Source organism: Epinephelus lanceolatus, chromosome 7, assembly GCF_041903045.1.
Source record: "Epinephelus lanceolatus isolate andai-2023 chromosome 7, ASM4190304v1, whole genome shotgun sequence".
Classification (NCBI taxonomy): domain Eukaryota; kingdom Metazoa; phylum Chordata; class Actinopteri; order Perciformes; family Serranidae; genus Epinephelus; species Epinephelus lanceolatus.
The window spans coordinates 7,874,131-7,890,407 of record NC_135740.1 but is presented as its reverse complement, the minus strand read 5'-3'; the positions used below and the strand labels follow the sequence as shown (position 1 = coordinate 7,890,407).

The following is a 16,277-nucleotide window of genomic DNA, read 5'->3' as shown; positions in this document are numbered from 1 at the left end:
GTCACTGCCCAAGTGCTGGATCAGAGTGAGACTGGGCTCAAAATGGAACACAGCTACCCAGCTGGCACATGACTGACCTTCAGTGTTGAAATGTGGTTGAAATTATGTCAGTTGTTGTTTCAGCATTAAAACAACATTGAAACAACATTCAGTTCTGATGGTTGTAAAAAGTTTAACAAAACTCTCATTAATCAACACTATACTTTTCTGATCTGTTTCAATGTTTAAACAATTGTAAATTCATGTTTAAAGTGCAAGAATGCCTTCTTGTGGCATATATCTGGCAACACAGGTCAGCAAAACCATTGGAGTTAGGTTTTCAGAACCTTTCAGCTTTATTGCCCATTTTAAAACATTTGTTAGAAAAGTAATCACATCTAACATCACTGTGATTAAGACAATGAAACAGTTACATTAGGATACACGTTACATTTTAGAAATTTGTAACCTATTACATTTCAAAAGTAACTTTTCTAGCACTGAAGCCTACATGGAACACACTGTACTGATTTTTAACTAACCCTCCACACATTCTCCAAGGCCCACTAATGGGTCCCCATAAGGCTGCTTCATTACAGACTCATTCCTTGTGAGTTTATCTTTCCTCGAATTTGACCTGCATTCGCTACAAACCATAATCCCCCAAGTTCCGGCGCTCCGTCTTAACAAGCGCACGGAGTGCTGTGACAGTGAAGGCAGCGCCAGCGTGGCGTCGGCTCTAATTTACTGGCCAATAGCGGCCTCCAGGTGCGGCCACGGGCGACAGAGAGGCGACACTGCCCGCGCGAACACAGCAACGGAGGAGACGATGGAAGACAAGCAGAGCCAGGTAAGTTCCTCACTTTACTTTGTTTGTTTTAAGAATGTGGTTGTTTATGAGGTAAACGGACATCAACCATTGAAAAAAAAATTAAAACAGGACAGGCAATTTAAACGGCAGCTGCAGTGACAGCGCGAGGCAGCTTTGATCTGATCAGTTGGTTATGTAAGACTTAGGCTAATGGGTGTTGGCTACATTGTTCAAAGTGCTTGCGCGGGCCGGTCTGCACAAGGTTACTTTGTTTGTCATGTTTACTTGTTTTAAAGGCGCTGTATGTAAGAATGTGGCCATGCTGGACACTGATTTGTTTGCCCACGGGCGGCTGCCGTGGCAGGGCCGCGTCGCCGCGTCCTTGATCTTCGGTTTTCCAGCGGCCCGTTCGAGCAAGTCCGGCTTCTCTGCTGCTAACGCTGCTGCCGAGATACAGCTGAGGAGGAGCCGGCTGTTAATGCTATGTACCGGGACACTGCTAATGCTGCTTGCTGTGCTGCTGTAGCTCAGTCGTAACTGTAACTGATGCTGAGACTCTACTGACTGCGTGACTGGTAGACGGCGGTGGGTGGCGCAACAGGTCAAAACACAAATTCAAAACATAAACATGATTTGCAGACTGTAAAATCTTTTTTTAAATGTGAATATTCTGGCTGTACTATTGTTGTCGGTGAGATCAGTATGTTATATGAACATTATTCCTTAGTCTCTGTGACATATTAGGAGGATTTTATGACTATTTGCTTTAGATTTCTTACATATAGCTCCTTTAAAGAATGATTTCCTGTTGTTTTATTCTCCTTTCTTTTTTGGTGCTGTCCTGCCTCTTGGTTGAGCCCCACCTGCCGCTCATTAGGCTGCATGTTTGTTTGGGATTGTTGATGTTTGTCCAGTGTTTTTAGAAACACAAAGGATATGTTTGGATGTTACTCCTGACAATTTTCAAAGTAAATCATAGTGTCTTAGAAATTTATAATATTTTCTAACTACGAAGTAGCTATGTTTTCCATCCATTCTGGTGCTGTGTGGCTATTTGTTAAAACTTCTTTTTTCTTGGTCTCACAGCAAAATGATTTTATATGTGCTCAATTGCTGGAGAACATTGAAGTCAATTGAGGAGATTTTTTTGTTCTGAGAAATTAATAAATAAATAAATAGACGCCACTGGAAATACCATTCACAAACTTGAACACCACAGGCCTGTCCTGCTTTGGAAAAAGGATCAGTTCTAGAGTGATTTTGACAAAATTGAATGTGAGAACCTTTGATCATGTAAAAGCTAATATACAGCACCAATTTAAAAAAACAAAACAAAAAAAAAAACGAGACGTTGTGTAAAACTTAAAGAATAGCAGAATGCAATGATTTGCAAATCCTTTGTTGCTTTGTTTTTTGCAGTATACTTACTCATAATGTACCACACATTTTCAGTGGGAGTCAGGTCTGGACTGCCGGCAGGTCAGTCTAGTACCTGCACTCTTTTGCTTCGGAGGGGTCAGTGGAAAAAGGTTAGACAAGATTCCTGCACCTACTTTTCTGTCACAGCAGAAACTATCGTGCCCTAATTTAATGCTGCCATCAGTCTGTGGCTGGCCCGAGTTGGACCTCGGTCAAAAAATACACTTAGCCGGAGTAAAAGACACTTTTCTGAGGTAGACTTTTACAAGAGTGCTCCTTAAATATTCAGGTATTTTGACAGACCTTAGTTTCACTGTGGAGGTCTGTGATTGATGTTATCAACACTGTTACAGTTCAGACAATGAACAGCAACAGTTGGGTCTTGTCCGTATCATTTGTAGTGATGTCTGCCTGCTGTAGTCGCCTAATGTTCCCCTGAAAATGATGCAAAGCAATAATCTGCACAATATAAAGGGGTTTCTTTGTGGTCACCAGATTTTTAATGGCATCAATTGCTCAGTTCACTCAATGAGAACAGTGTAATGAATGTGGAAAATGAAATTACTTTGCTGCCCTGAAGACCTCGAAAAGGCCACATTTAAGATCTATTACAATATAATGACCAAAACCAGTGTGATGTCTAGTTCTATATATATATTCCTGTACTGATATTATATATGAGCAGACTGTTAGCTATACCTGAAGTATACTTGATTGGTTGATTGGTATACTTTGTTTTCCCCCTTAGGTGCTGAACATTGAGCGGGTGAAGGCTCTGGAAGCCTGGCTGAAAGCGACAAATATAAAGCTGACACAAGTCAACGGCCAGAGGAAGTATGGAGGACCACCTGAGGGTGAGAAAGGCTGCTCAGCTCAAACACACAGCACTTATACAAGACTACAATAAAACTAGCTCCTCGGAGAAACTCAAAGATACATACATGTGGAACTAAGTCAGTCGTGTTATTTTCTATCTAGGATTACTTATTTTGTTCAAGCAACAGTCCAGACACACCGTGCATTAACACATGAATGTGTGTGTAAACTTATGTGGTCACAGCTATAGAGAATCCATATGTTTTTCCTTTTTTTTAATACTATGTATCACAGTTTATATATAACCTGTACACATGTTGGTGCTGCAGTGGGTATTCAAGTGAAAATCTTGTGTTATGATGACAATAAGGCAAAAAAAAAAAGGATGCACAAACCCAGTTGATAGGACACTGTGCAGTGAGTCATTTGAAGTGATGTACAATTGTGTTACCACATTGCTTGTGTTTAAGCTAAGTAGCCTGCATTACCTAAAATAATCCTACTTATAGTTGCTGCAGTTAAAATGTATTGTCAGAAATGCTTACGTCTCCATGATTGGGGGCTGTTGCATTCACTTGTTGCCTTCTCCCCCTAAAATTCTGAAATTCTGCCTGGTTCTGTGCACTAGTTCAGTCCGTCTACTTCCTGTCTGCAGGTTGAATATGGCACATGGCCATAGTGAGAAAAGTTGGAAACCGCAGGATTGCTGGTTGGAATCCCGACTTGGGAAAGCCAGTCTTGTGATCGACAGAAAATCGTCAGTTTGGCAGCTCGTTTAAGCCCAGTTGGGTTAAAAGAGATCCTAATAAAAACTCATATCAGAAGAAACCTCACCTCAACCTGGCAATTGTACTTTAGCATAGCTATACTGGTTTTAAGCAAGCAGCAACATCCAGGGCTGAAAAGTAAGGCCAACACAAAGTGCCCAAGGCTGCAGTTCCTCTAACGGCCACTTGATGCTGGCTCCAAAAGCGAGTAAGTCCCCATCATAGACTGTATAACAATATGGACGTATTCACCGTGACGTCACCCATTGGTTTCTGAGGAGCGGGTTTGAAGCTCAAAGTAGGCGGCTCTGGCCGTCGCCATCTTGGCAGTGCCTGACTCCGCCCAACTCCCGGCCAATCAAAAATGGGCAAAGAGGCGGGCCAAATGAAGCCTGGTTGCTTAAACACGCCCACCTCGCTCGAAGCTGCTAAGTTTGCTAAGGCTAACAAGCTAGGCTAACAAGCTAATAGGGGTGCAACGATACACAAAATTCACGGTTCGGTTCGGTTCAATATTTTAGTGTCACGGTTCGATATTTTTTCGATACAAAAAAAGAGAAATTTCCATGCCTTTTTTTACTTGTAGTTTATTAAAATTATCAACATTTTTGTTTCAACTCAAAAGTACAGTTTTTAAATTAAATTAAATGTATCTGGTGCAGCTATACCTGACACATTTTCTGCTGTGCATACTTAGCACCATATAAAACAAAAAGAGCACCTTGTAAAAAATAATAATCATAAAATAAATGCATCTGATAAATCACCCATCTTCTGTGGTGCATTCTTAGCAGCAGAGTATATATTACAAAGAAATAGCTCCCTATAAATATATTTTGAAACATAATGATTAATATTTTGAAACATTTGAAACATTGTAACAACACAGTATCAACCAACAGTATGGTGTACAATTCTATAAGAATATAAAAAAACATCAAATGAAAAATTAAATGTATCTGGTTCAGCTATACCTGACACATTTTCTGCTGTGCATACTCAGCACCATATAAAACAAAAACAGCACCTTGTAAAAATAATAATAATAATAATAATAATAATAAAATAAATGTATCTGATGGAGATATCAAATCGGGCTTTTGTCTTGTTGTACAAAGCAGGAACTACGGTATCGGTGAAATAGGTTCGTGAAGGAATCTTGTAACGGGGCTCAAGTGTCCACAGCATGTCCTGAAACCCAGCGTTTTCCACAACAGAAAAGGGTCGCATGTCGACAGCAATAAAAGTAGCAATCGCCCGGTCGATTTCTTTTGCCCTCTTTGAATCATGTGCTAATGGCTCTCTAAATGCCCCGGGTAAAGTTTGTAGCCTGTGTGTTGTTGTCGCTCCTTGTTTTTGTTTGGTTCCACCTATTTTCGCATCGGGGTGATGTCGGCGTAAATGTGTTGTCATGTTTGTTGTATTTCCACTGTTGTAGTTTATCGTTGTGTGACACTTGCGACATACCGTTGTATTTTTGTCCACGACACGCTTGCCATCAGGGTCATACTTAACACGAAAACCAAAGTAGTTCCACACGCCAGATCTGAAGGATGGTGGAGGATCTTCGATTTCAGGTATATTTGAGGCATTAGCCATGTTGCAATGAGCTAGCTTCGCATGTAGCTTCTGTCTCAGCAGCTTGTTTTGGTCTGAATGAATGTGGGAGGCGCAGCTTAGTGGATCTGCGCTCGACTATGCCGCCTTAGGCTGCATAGTCGAGCGCAGATCCACTAAGCTGCACTGAGCTTTCAGCATAGAGCGCATCGTCAGAAGTTGATAAAATAAATAAATAAAATTGCGTATTGTTCGTTTCATAGTGCCTACCGAACCGAGACCATTGTATCGAACGGTTCAATACGAATACGTGTATTGTTGCACCCCTACAAGCTAAGCTACTTTGGCTAGCCCTGTGGTGTTGGCTGCTCCCGCTCATGCTCCCGCTTGGTGCCAGCTCCCTCACGAAACAAAATATCCAAAAGGCACAAACACGGCTGAGAGGTCAGGTTCAATGACTTGCGAATTAGCTGAGATGACAGCCAGCAGCTAGTTAGCCACCCATAATGGCGCGACCTGTTATTCAAAGTGACCACGCCCTTAATTAAGCATAACTTTAAGCCTTAATAAAATTTAAATGGATGTGTTATAAAAAAAAATTCACCCCCGTACAGTTGTCATGACAGGCTGTAAATGTGTATTTCTGCTGTAAAGTTGAACATTTTAACATGTGGGTCTATGGGGATTGACTCGCTTCTGGAGTCTGCCTCAAGTGGCCATTCAACCAACTGCAGTTTTTGGCACTTCGGCATTGGCTTCACTCGTCATCACTGGGGGTTGCCCCCATAGACCCCCATGTTAAAATGTCTCACTTTACAACAGAAATGAACATGTTTACAGCCTGGTCCAAAAGGGAAAAAAATAAACGGTTTTGGTCTCTATAGTTAACTCACCAATTTAAATGTTATCAAGGCATTGTCTTAAGGTGGACTGTTAAGGCGGACAAGCTATTCTCATTGTGGTGACAATCTCAGCCACTCATAAACAGATAATGGAGATATGACTGACTGACACTCTTATTGAGTGTTAAAATTTATTGTAGTTGGGTTAGGATTTATTATGATGTGAATTTCTTAATACTGTTTTGTATTTCATATTTATATATTTAAGTATACTTACCTACCTTCACAGAACGCAAATTTGTGTGTTTTTTTTTTTTTTTTTTTTTTGTTAAGTATCCTCTTCTCCTGGTTGTTTACAAAGCCCTTAATGGTCTGGCCCCATCCTACATCACAGACCTCCTAACCCCTTGTTCTACTCCCAGGTCCATCAGGTCAGCTGACCAGGGGCTCCTGGCTCAGGGGTTCAAGGGATTCAAGCTCAGGGGTGATCGTGCCATTTGCTATGTCTGCCCCCAAACTGTAGAACAGCATCCCCCTCCCAATCAGCTCCGCCCCCACCCCTCGTTTAAGTCCAGGCTCAAAACCTGCTTTTATTTATCAGCGTTTGAGTCTTTTCCTGACATGTGCCTGTACACGTTATGTCTCTGAATGTTTGAGTTGTGTACCTGACAGTTATGTTGCCTCTCGTGTATGTGTTTTTAGTGACTTCCTTTTGTACAGCCCTTTGGTCAGTGTGAGTTTTTTTCAAATCATCTTTATAAATAAATTTGAGTTGAGAATTTTAGCATCAGTGTCAGAAAAAAACCCAAATGATACTCAACTCGTCCTGTAGATCAGTAAAATAATGCAAAAGCATTGGCAGGAATGTGTATCATGTCACCTGTGTGCATATACATTGTGTGTCCTCGAGCCTGAGCATGAGACAAACAAAACAGGGATCCACTCCTAAAAAAAACAACTGCTCTACAGAGGACCCTGCCAGAGATCAAACACTTGACAGGGCACATTTTGGCCTTTCCCTACACTTCTCACAGTGTCCCAGCAGGACAAACCCAGCTGCCTCCAACAGCACTGATGAGGAGCTCTGATTAAGGTGTGGCAGGTAGCGAGGCCTTTTTCTCAGCAGACACGCAGACTTGTCATGGTAGGAAACGCACAGGTGTTACTAATGACATTATCACTGAATCTCTTCCATTCAAGTATCCCAGTAAGCCACCACAGTGTGACACTGAGCCAGCATGAAAAATACCAGCATCCTGAAACTGAAGCGGCTAAATGGAATTCAGCCATCATTCCTTGCCATTATTTACGCCTGTGCTTCTCTTACTGTGATACGTCACTGATTACTCAGTTGAATTATCTGTAGCTAATTAAGTGATTTATCTAATTGACTGCAGCTGTGTGAACAGCAAAATCTGCAAATCTCTAAAAATGCTGGAGTTGTTTTAAATTAAATTACACTGGCTGTGTTTGTAAACACAGCAAATGGACTCACTAAATTCTTATCTTATATGACAAAGTGCTGTCATCAGAATAAAAGCGTCTCATTTTAACACGTTAACGTAAGGTTTCATGTCTTGAGAAAAACAAACTAGTTGAAACGGTGAACTGACGGAGCAAAGTCACAGATTTACTATGAACTCAGACTCTAGACTTATTTAAAGCATATTGAAAATATAAAATGGAAGGTTTTTTACCCCATAATTTCAAATCTTTTACTCAATAATATTTATGTGATCTTGAGGAAATTATCACTGCATACTTGGATTGAATTGGTTGCTGTCTGATGAAGAACATTTCATCATAAAATGCAACAATGATTTATATTCAGGGATGATCAGAAACAATGTTCTGATGCTCTGATAAAAACTTGATACGGGTGTTTTCATTATTTCATCATAAATTTAAAATCAGGAGTTTAATGAGAATTGGGCCAAAGCAGCTTAATCAAACACATTATTTTTACTACTGGAAGGCTGAGGCATGTAGGCTGAGCTATACCAGGCTGTGGTTGCACAGACTGTACTTGTTAGTAAGATTGGTTAATTGTTTTTTGTCTCTTCAGGGGATTGTTGACGAGAATAAAAAGACCAGACAGCTCAAGCCTTATTCTTTAAAGTTGGGGTTGGCAGCTTTTTTTTCACATCAGTGGGCAAAACTCCCATAACAGACTTTGAGCATATTGTCACTCAAGTAATCTGAAAGAAAACAAAACTCCTGCACCTCCTCCTGGTGTTGTTTTTCAGGCTTTGGAAAATCTAGCCTGTGACAGGAGACTTTGGGCAATCACAGTTCATTTCAGAGAGAAAGGGCATTCCTTTTGGCTCATCCACAAATGCCGATGTGCGTGCACATCCCTTCAGTGAAAGCCTGATTCAATGCAGTCCTGCAGAGAAAGATGCTATTCCATCACTGTCAACATTGCAAAGCAACCCAAGACAAAGCCGCTGACCACCAGCCTGTAAGCTGCTACGGTGGCTGTCTGAAGCTCCATCTCCCAAACTGCTGCTTGCTTTTCCCTGATGAAGTAGTATGCAGGAGGCAAGGCGGAGGGACCGCAGAGTGACTGGCTAGCTAGTTATTGTCTCACTTGTGCACTTGTGATCTGATAAACACACACACAGAGAGAGAGAGAGAGAGAGAGAGAGAGCAGGAAATGGAGGGACTCAGCAAATGAGCCGTGTGCAACTTAGAGTGAAATAAATAAAACACTTGGTTACTATATGAAGCACATACATATATGCCCATGGTCATCCATTGGGAGGGGCGTAGGACAGGGAGCTGAGATCTGCAGTAGGAGGATATACTTTCAATTTCTGAAGGGGATTTTTTGCCTTTGCAGATTTCTGCCTGTCCCAGTTTTAATGGAGATCTTAGCAGACAGAGTAGCAAGTAATTGTGAATTGGTAGATTTTTCATTTGACCCGAGGTGAAGTGATAAATACAGCAAATAATCAGGCAGCATCATCATCTCCCATCTCCTCTCCATTCTGCTGTCAGTGTGGGACGGGCCCACCCCAGGGGCCCGCTGTGAAGTCTTCATCAGCCAGATCCCACGGGACACATACGAGGATCAGTTGATCCCCCTCTTCAGCTCTGTGGGGCCCCTCTGGGAGTTTCGACTCATGATGAACTTCAGCGGCCAGAACCGCGGCTTCGCCTATGGGAAATACGGCTCTCCAGCTGTAGCCACCGAAGCCATCCGTGTGCTGCATGGTCATGTGCTGGAGCCAGGCTTGAGCCTCAGCGTCCGCCGCAGTACAGAGAAGAGACACCTCTGTATCGGAGACCTGCCAGCCTCTACCAGGCAAGAGGATCTACTGCAGGTACAACAGCTCACAGAAACATTATGTATTTATTTATATAATCATTTATTTAAAATTTAATTTCACTTAATTATCACAATATTTTCTGCATCTTTCTGCGGTCTTGCGTCCCAGGAAATTGTCTATCTTTGCAGCCACTGTACTGCAAACTTTGAAGGCCTAGTGACAGTCGTTACATGACATGACGTGTTTTGGCTAATAGTTGGTGAACAAAAACAACACTGATATCATTAGAAAGCTAAGAATCTCCTCTTTCTAAAAGTCTCTGATGGAGAGGGATAGCAGGTTAGCAAGGGGTAAGCATTGTGCTCATTTTGCTAACAAAGGGGATGGTGTCCCCGTCCCCCCCTGGATTACTTATTGGGAATCAAACAACTTTGAGGGCTAAGGTACATAAAAGGATGGCTAAACTTAAGCTATCAGGTGGACTATTGCTTATGTTAGCTTACCTCATTGCTGTAGAAAGCTGTCCTGACACCACCTCCAGGCTAGCCATTTTACTAACTCGTAGGTGTGACTGTTTTCCCAGGGGGAATGCTATCCATACTGAAAGACACTCGCTATTAGAATTAAAATCCTTTGTGAGTTCAGGTTTTAAGTTGAAGGGCAATTGATTTGTTAGCATACAAAAAAAACACCAGCTCTCATAAGTTTTACCAGTACTGCAGAGTGCATAGCACTTTGTCCTTTGCCCATTTATGTCCACCCACCCTCTCTTCTAATATTATCGTCATTTTCCTGTATAAAAACATGGACATTGTTCAGCCCTCTCTGTCCTGCTTTCATACATATCTGGACTGGCCATGACCACTTCACTGACCTCTTATGTTGAGTTGCATTTAACCCACAAGGACCGAAAGCTTATGGGAAGTAATGAAATATTAAACATTTTAGAGTACTGTTACTGCTGTTTGAACAAATATTGATTACTGTCTCTGTGACAAATGTTTTCTCCCAGGCTCTGCGAGTGCTGACAGAGGGGGTGGAGAGAGTGTCTCTGAAGGCCGGGCCTGGTATACAGGGGGTGTCTGCCATAATCGCCTTCTCATCCCACTATGCTGCTTCAATGGCAAAGAAGATGCTGGTGGAAGGTAGGTGAGCTCCTGTTGATGGAGACAGACTTATACATGGGATCAGTGTATTGCTGGAACTGTGGTCCCATTTATGTTGTCAGCCTTTGGTATAATGCAGAATTTTTATGCCTCTGAGCCAGCGATAGTCATGGCTGGAGGCAGTATCTTGTCAGGTTGTAAGTCTCATTCTTGTGAAGGAAATATCTCAAGAACACCTTGAGAACATGTCTTCAAATTTGGCACAAATGCACGCAAAGCTCTGCATTTATCTCGTGAGCGGAGGCTACAGTCAAATCTAATGTCAGGTCTCAGCTTGTGAGCGCAAGTTTGAATCAGCATGACCTGCGGTGCAGCAGAGTAAATCTGGCTGAGGTGGAGAATTGTCATTAAATGGCAGTCAGGACTATTTGAAGCCACATATTGATCACTTAAAATATAATCTTTTATCATAAACCATAGCCTATGAGAAAACATTATATTTTGCAAAGACCTATATCGTGCACGCTCTATCACAGCTGGAAGTTGGCTGGCTCAGTGGGACTGGCTCCAAACTGACCGAAGGCTGAACACCAGTGTTGTCTGGCTCTAATTTATCTGGATTCTATTTTATTTTTTTTTACATTATTATTAATTATTAAGACATTATTAAAAAGATACGAACAGACCCTGCCACAGTGTTATTATTAAAATCCTAGTGGTCTAAGTGATTACATTTTTACTGGTGTCTGTCTTGGACACAGGTGGTGCATCTGTGTCTCCTCTGCCACCTGTTCTCTTGTTTGTAATTAACACACCACCTCCTGGGAGCCTCCCTGCAGGTTTGAGACGCAAACGGTAACTCATGCCAACCTCAGCTCTACTGACATCTGTAAGCTTGATGAACCTCTGGAGTTTTTTGTTTATCATCACGTCAGTGGGAATTATGTGTTTTCGGCTGTTTGAAAATGTGAGCCGCAGGCAAAGTTGATGTGTAAAGTAATGTCACAGGCATCATCGCCAGATAATTTCCTAAATTAGCTAAATGCTAACATCAACATGCTAACAAATTGATGTTTAGCAGGTATAGCTAATGTGTATGTGTGCACAAAATTTCATGGCATCCAATCCAAATAGTTTGCGTGATATTTCAGTCTGGATCAAAGTGGTGAAGTGATAGACTGACATCCCTGGAGCCACAACCAAACCATGTTGTATCCATTACAAAGCTCAATGATCATGTGATGTGTCATCTTTAATGGTACCCCCACCACAATACTCCATATAGTGTTTGCTAAATTGCACATTAGGCAGCAGATATGTGACCAAAGTCATTCACCTCTAGAGGTATTTTTTACTAGATGACACTACAATGCTTTCTCAGTCGTGTCCGCTAAACATTGTTGTCAGTATTGCATTGTATTGGGATATTGCCTGTGTATTGTCCAGTGTTTGCATACCATAATATTTTGCTGGAAATATTATGCAATGTTGGTTTCATACTAAAAAAAATCTCACATACTGTTATAGCATACTAAATGTCAGTATGGAATTTCGGAGGCAGCCAATGATAAAAGACATATGGCAAAAAGTGAATTTGTGACAACCACTACAGCTCCTCCATTCGAATCCACACTTTCCAATTTTTCTAAGTTTTTGTTACTGTTTTTTTGTGAATAGATCTGTATGGCTCTGGCACAGAAAGAACAAACTGCCTTTTTTAGTCCAGCCCTCAAACGTCTGATTGGTCAGTTGTTTGCAGCCAGGGAAACCTCAATAGGCACTCACAACAGAAGTTTAGAATCAGGCATGTAGGCAACAATGCAGTGAAACTGGAACCAAGCTGAAGTACTGCAAACTAGCACTGTCACTTTATCAAAAACAAATAAGAACAAACATAATGCATTCAAATGAATTTGAATATCAAACTTAACTTGAGACTTGACGGCAGAAAGAAGATTGTATTGGATGACCCAGAAATATTGAAAAATGAGTAAGAAATGTTATTTCCTGCTGGTTATCAAGAGAAGATCCTTTTTATTTTTGTTAAATATTTCATGTGATCTACCAGCTGACTCCCTTACATCAATCAGCTGATCCATCAGTTGATTGGGCTGCTTGAGATCAGTTGAGGTAGCTGGTATGTGAGCTGAGCTTTACATCGTGTCCTGCCTGAACTAATGCTACGCTCAGTGTCAGTCAATGACTGTTGACTTAATCTTAGTATTTGGTTTGTCCGTCTTTTCCTTTAATGACAGCATACACTCGAGCTGGCACCGACAAGTTGATGACCCAAATTATCCCAGCATGATTTGACAATGTTCCATCAAGCTTCTTGTGATGTCACAGAATGTTGGACTTTCTCGGTCTTCAGTTGCCAACATAAATGTCAATGGGTTTGAAGTCAGGTGACTGTTCTTCATTTTCTTCATGGTAAATGGAATGGATTTCTAGTCTTCTGAACACTCAAAATGTTTTAACACTACATACCACATAATCCCATCCACACACGTGCATACACTAGTGCCCAGTAGGGTTGGGCCAGTGTAAACATTTTTAAACTGGTTTGATATAGGAGTGTAATGATACATTGATCCACATCGATACATCGATTCATTAATTAACGATGTGATTATATCGATGCAAAATGAAAACATCGATCCATATCATCATCTTAAAGATACACTTTTATTTTGAAATTCACATAGCACGTCTGTGTCACCATTTCTGGGCAAGCGCGCCTCCCCTCAAACAACAAACAGAGCTCAGAAATAAAATGGTCAAATCATATTCTAGTTGTTTTTGTGAGTTGATGTCAATGATTGTGTTAGATGGTGTTAGATGATATCGCGTCATATCGATCGCAGGCTCCTGAATTGAATTGAATCAAAATCGTATCGTGACAGACTTTGTGATATCGGCAAACATCGTATCGTCATCCAAACAAATCGATATATCGTGATGAAGCTGGTGATTTACACCCCTAGTTTGATATTACTTCTGGTAAACTATATTTTACCAATGTTGCAATTGACTCAGCAGCCGCTCCTGAGTGGAACATAATGACACTGTTTCCTAAAAGAAATGAGTGTCCAACTATCGTTTGCATAATGGCTTATGTGGATCAATAACCATGCCATGGTCATCTTCCTCAAATGCAAAGTATTTCCAGACATGACTTTTGGTGCCTTTTTTTTTCCCGATAAGATGGGCCGGAGCGCTTGCTTCGGCCATCCTTTCGTGTGTAGGTATGCCATGTGTAGTTCTACTTCCTCGTCACCCCCTCACTTTGAATGTAGGCATGGACTGTAACGCTATATGCTGTATACTGCCCCCATCAGTTCTGTAAGAGTCATAGCACCGATTCTTATGCTGATATTGGTTCTTCCGGTTTTTGAAAAAAATGAGTGTTGCCGTTTTGTTTTGTTTTTTTCATCATGGAATTGAAAGGTAACGCGAGTATCGGTTCTCATGACATCACTAATGTCACAGTGATAAATTCCAGTTCAGCTGGTTTGCATAAAATCACAGCGGTTTAAGCTTTCACACCGGACCAGACCAGCAAAACCAGACAATGACCTACCTCTAGTGGTGGCCAGTGGTGGCACTTCGACATGTGGACTGGAGGAGTCAGGGATCGTGGACGACCCGCTCTACCTCCTTTGTCAAAGAGCGAAGTAGTTCTTGCAAAGTGTTTAGAAACCTTTAGTCTTGCCATGATTTGATGCTGAGAAGCCCCTCTTTGTTAAGAATAACAGTCTGACTCCTGACACTCAGCTCTGCTGCCATGTTTCCCCACTATCACAATGCTACTTAGTGAGCAAGGATTTGCTGGAATCTTGAGGCTCAGCCTTATTTATCACAGGTAAACATTGGCTGCAAGTTGAGTTACTTGAATGAGCCTCAGATGAGTCGATCAAACCCACCTGAGTGTCATCTGAGTGCATGCTTTAATGGAGGAGATACAGCTCATGAAAATCTGACCTTTTGTCTAGAGTTGGTCAGTGCCACACATTTGCTGAAATTAGATTGCTGATCTTAAAAATTGTGTAGGATCTGAAATATTTCCACTTCATTTTACATGTCATAACTTTTTTTAACCATTTTTTGATCATTTACAGGTTTACGTGAAAATATTAGAGATTTTAAATGTGGCCTCAGACTTTTATGCCCACTGTATATCATCTGTCTATTTCTGGGTAACAAGGAAACAACTTTATTAGGTTTGAGAGAAAATTGCTCTGTATTCTTGACATAAAAAGTGATGAATCATTATCAGCTTCTGTAGTAAACAGCTGAGGTTCTTACATTATTTAACTTCCTCTTTTCTTTGCCTCCAGCATTCAGGAAGCAGTTTGCATTGGACATCTCAATCGAATGGAAGACTACAGTGAAGCCGATCCACGAGGACCCACTGTCTTCAAACAAACCTTTGAAGAGCCCCCTGCCAACACCCCTGCAACCTCCGCGACACACCCTGAACTCTCGACAGCCCTCAGCTCCGCCTCCTCGCCAGGCCTGCCCTTCATCTGCCCCCCAGGGTTTCTGCAAAGCAGTGGGAGGACCCACTACACCCCAGCAGCCCCCTGATTCTACCTCCTCAACCTCCTCCTCTTCCCACCAGGGGCATCTCGCATCTACAGCCTACTCATTATCCTCCCCTGTGATGCTCCTCCGTAGGCTATGCGAGGCGACTGGTTTTGGCCAGCCACTCTATGAGTTACAGCCCTACCATGCTGGGCCTGATGGATTCCTCTACTTTACCTATAAGGTGCATATCCCTGGGAGAACCTCGGCCTTCAAAGGGGTGGTTATGATCTTGCCGGGAAACGGTGCCAACAACATTCTGGATGACGCCCAGCGAGCTGCAGCCCAGCAGATTCTGCAGAAGGTGTACAATAACCAGCTCGCCCACTGACAAGCTCATCAGTTAGCAAAACAGTACACAAACATCGCAGCACTGTTTGTTTTGTAAATGATGTTATGTCCAAAAAAAGATGTTTGATCTTGTATGTAGTTTTGGTGATTTTGCATGCTTTTATTATAGTAGCAGACTTGTTTGTCTTGTTTGAACTTCTGTGCTTTGTTTTATGCATGTTTTTTAGTGTGTGTTACTGTTGGATTGGTTCCTCATTTTAATTAAATGAGATTTGAAAAGAAAATGTGATGGTGGTGTTACTTAATAGAAATGTATGGATGAATGAAAACCTGTAAAAATAATTAGTGACAATTTATGCCAGAGATATACTTGTTTTTAACTTTGCGTTTGTGTGCACATGATGGCTGCCTCGCGTATCCTGCCTCCATTTGGAGCATTAATGGTGCACGTCCTTAGAATTTAATGCTACATGTAAGCAAGATGCAGTAAGCGCATGAATGGTAGGGGGATTTAAACATACTCACCACTGTGACAATGTGCTTGATTTAGGGGCCTCATCTCATTTGAGATGGCGCCACTATATCTTTTTCTGCCGTGATCTCAGAATTAACAATACTAGTCCATACCCACTGAGTACAGCATACATTACCATCACTTAAGTCATACCAAAAATTAGAAAAAAAACCCCAAACATTCGGCCACGGGGGGAGCCACAGCAATCGGTTGGTTCACCAAGTTTCATGCAGATCAGTCATACTTCCTAGGAAGAGATCGATTTTAAGTTTGTAAGTGTTTTTCAAAAATCTTGTGGATGTTGCAGCTCTGCAATATA

At 41.6% G+C, this 16,277-nt stretch overlaps 1 protein-coding gene across 1 annotated transcript; it reads left to right on the top strand.

Moving 5' to 3' along the window:
* The first annotated feature begins 668 nt into the window (after positions 1–668).
* On the top strand, positions 669–15,722 carry dnd1 (DND microRNA-mediated repression inhibitor 1). Its single transcript, XM_033632830.2, has 5 exons — positions 669–829; positions 2,958–3,063; positions 9,192–9,517; positions 10,476–10,608; positions 14,907–15,722. The coding sequence occupies exons 1-5, from the start codon at positions 809–811 to the stop codon at positions 15,482–15,484; spliced, it is 1,164 nt and encodes a 387-aa protein (XP_033488721.1). The 5' UTR covers positions 669–808; the 3' UTR covers positions 15,485–15,722.
* Positions 15,723–16,277: the final 555 nt, after the last annotated feature.

Coding starts and splice junctions, on each gene's coding strand:
- dnd1 (XM_033632830.2), top strand. CDS start 809: ATGGAAGACAAGCAGAGCCAG. Junction 3,064..9,191: donor GTATGGAGGACCACCTGAGG/GTGAGAAAGGCT, acceptor TTCTGCTGTCAG/TGTGGGACGGGCCCACCCCA. Junction 9,518..10,475: donor GGCAAGAGGATCTACTGCAG/GTACAACAGCTC, acceptor GTTTTCTCCCAG/GCTCTGCGAGTGCTGACAGA.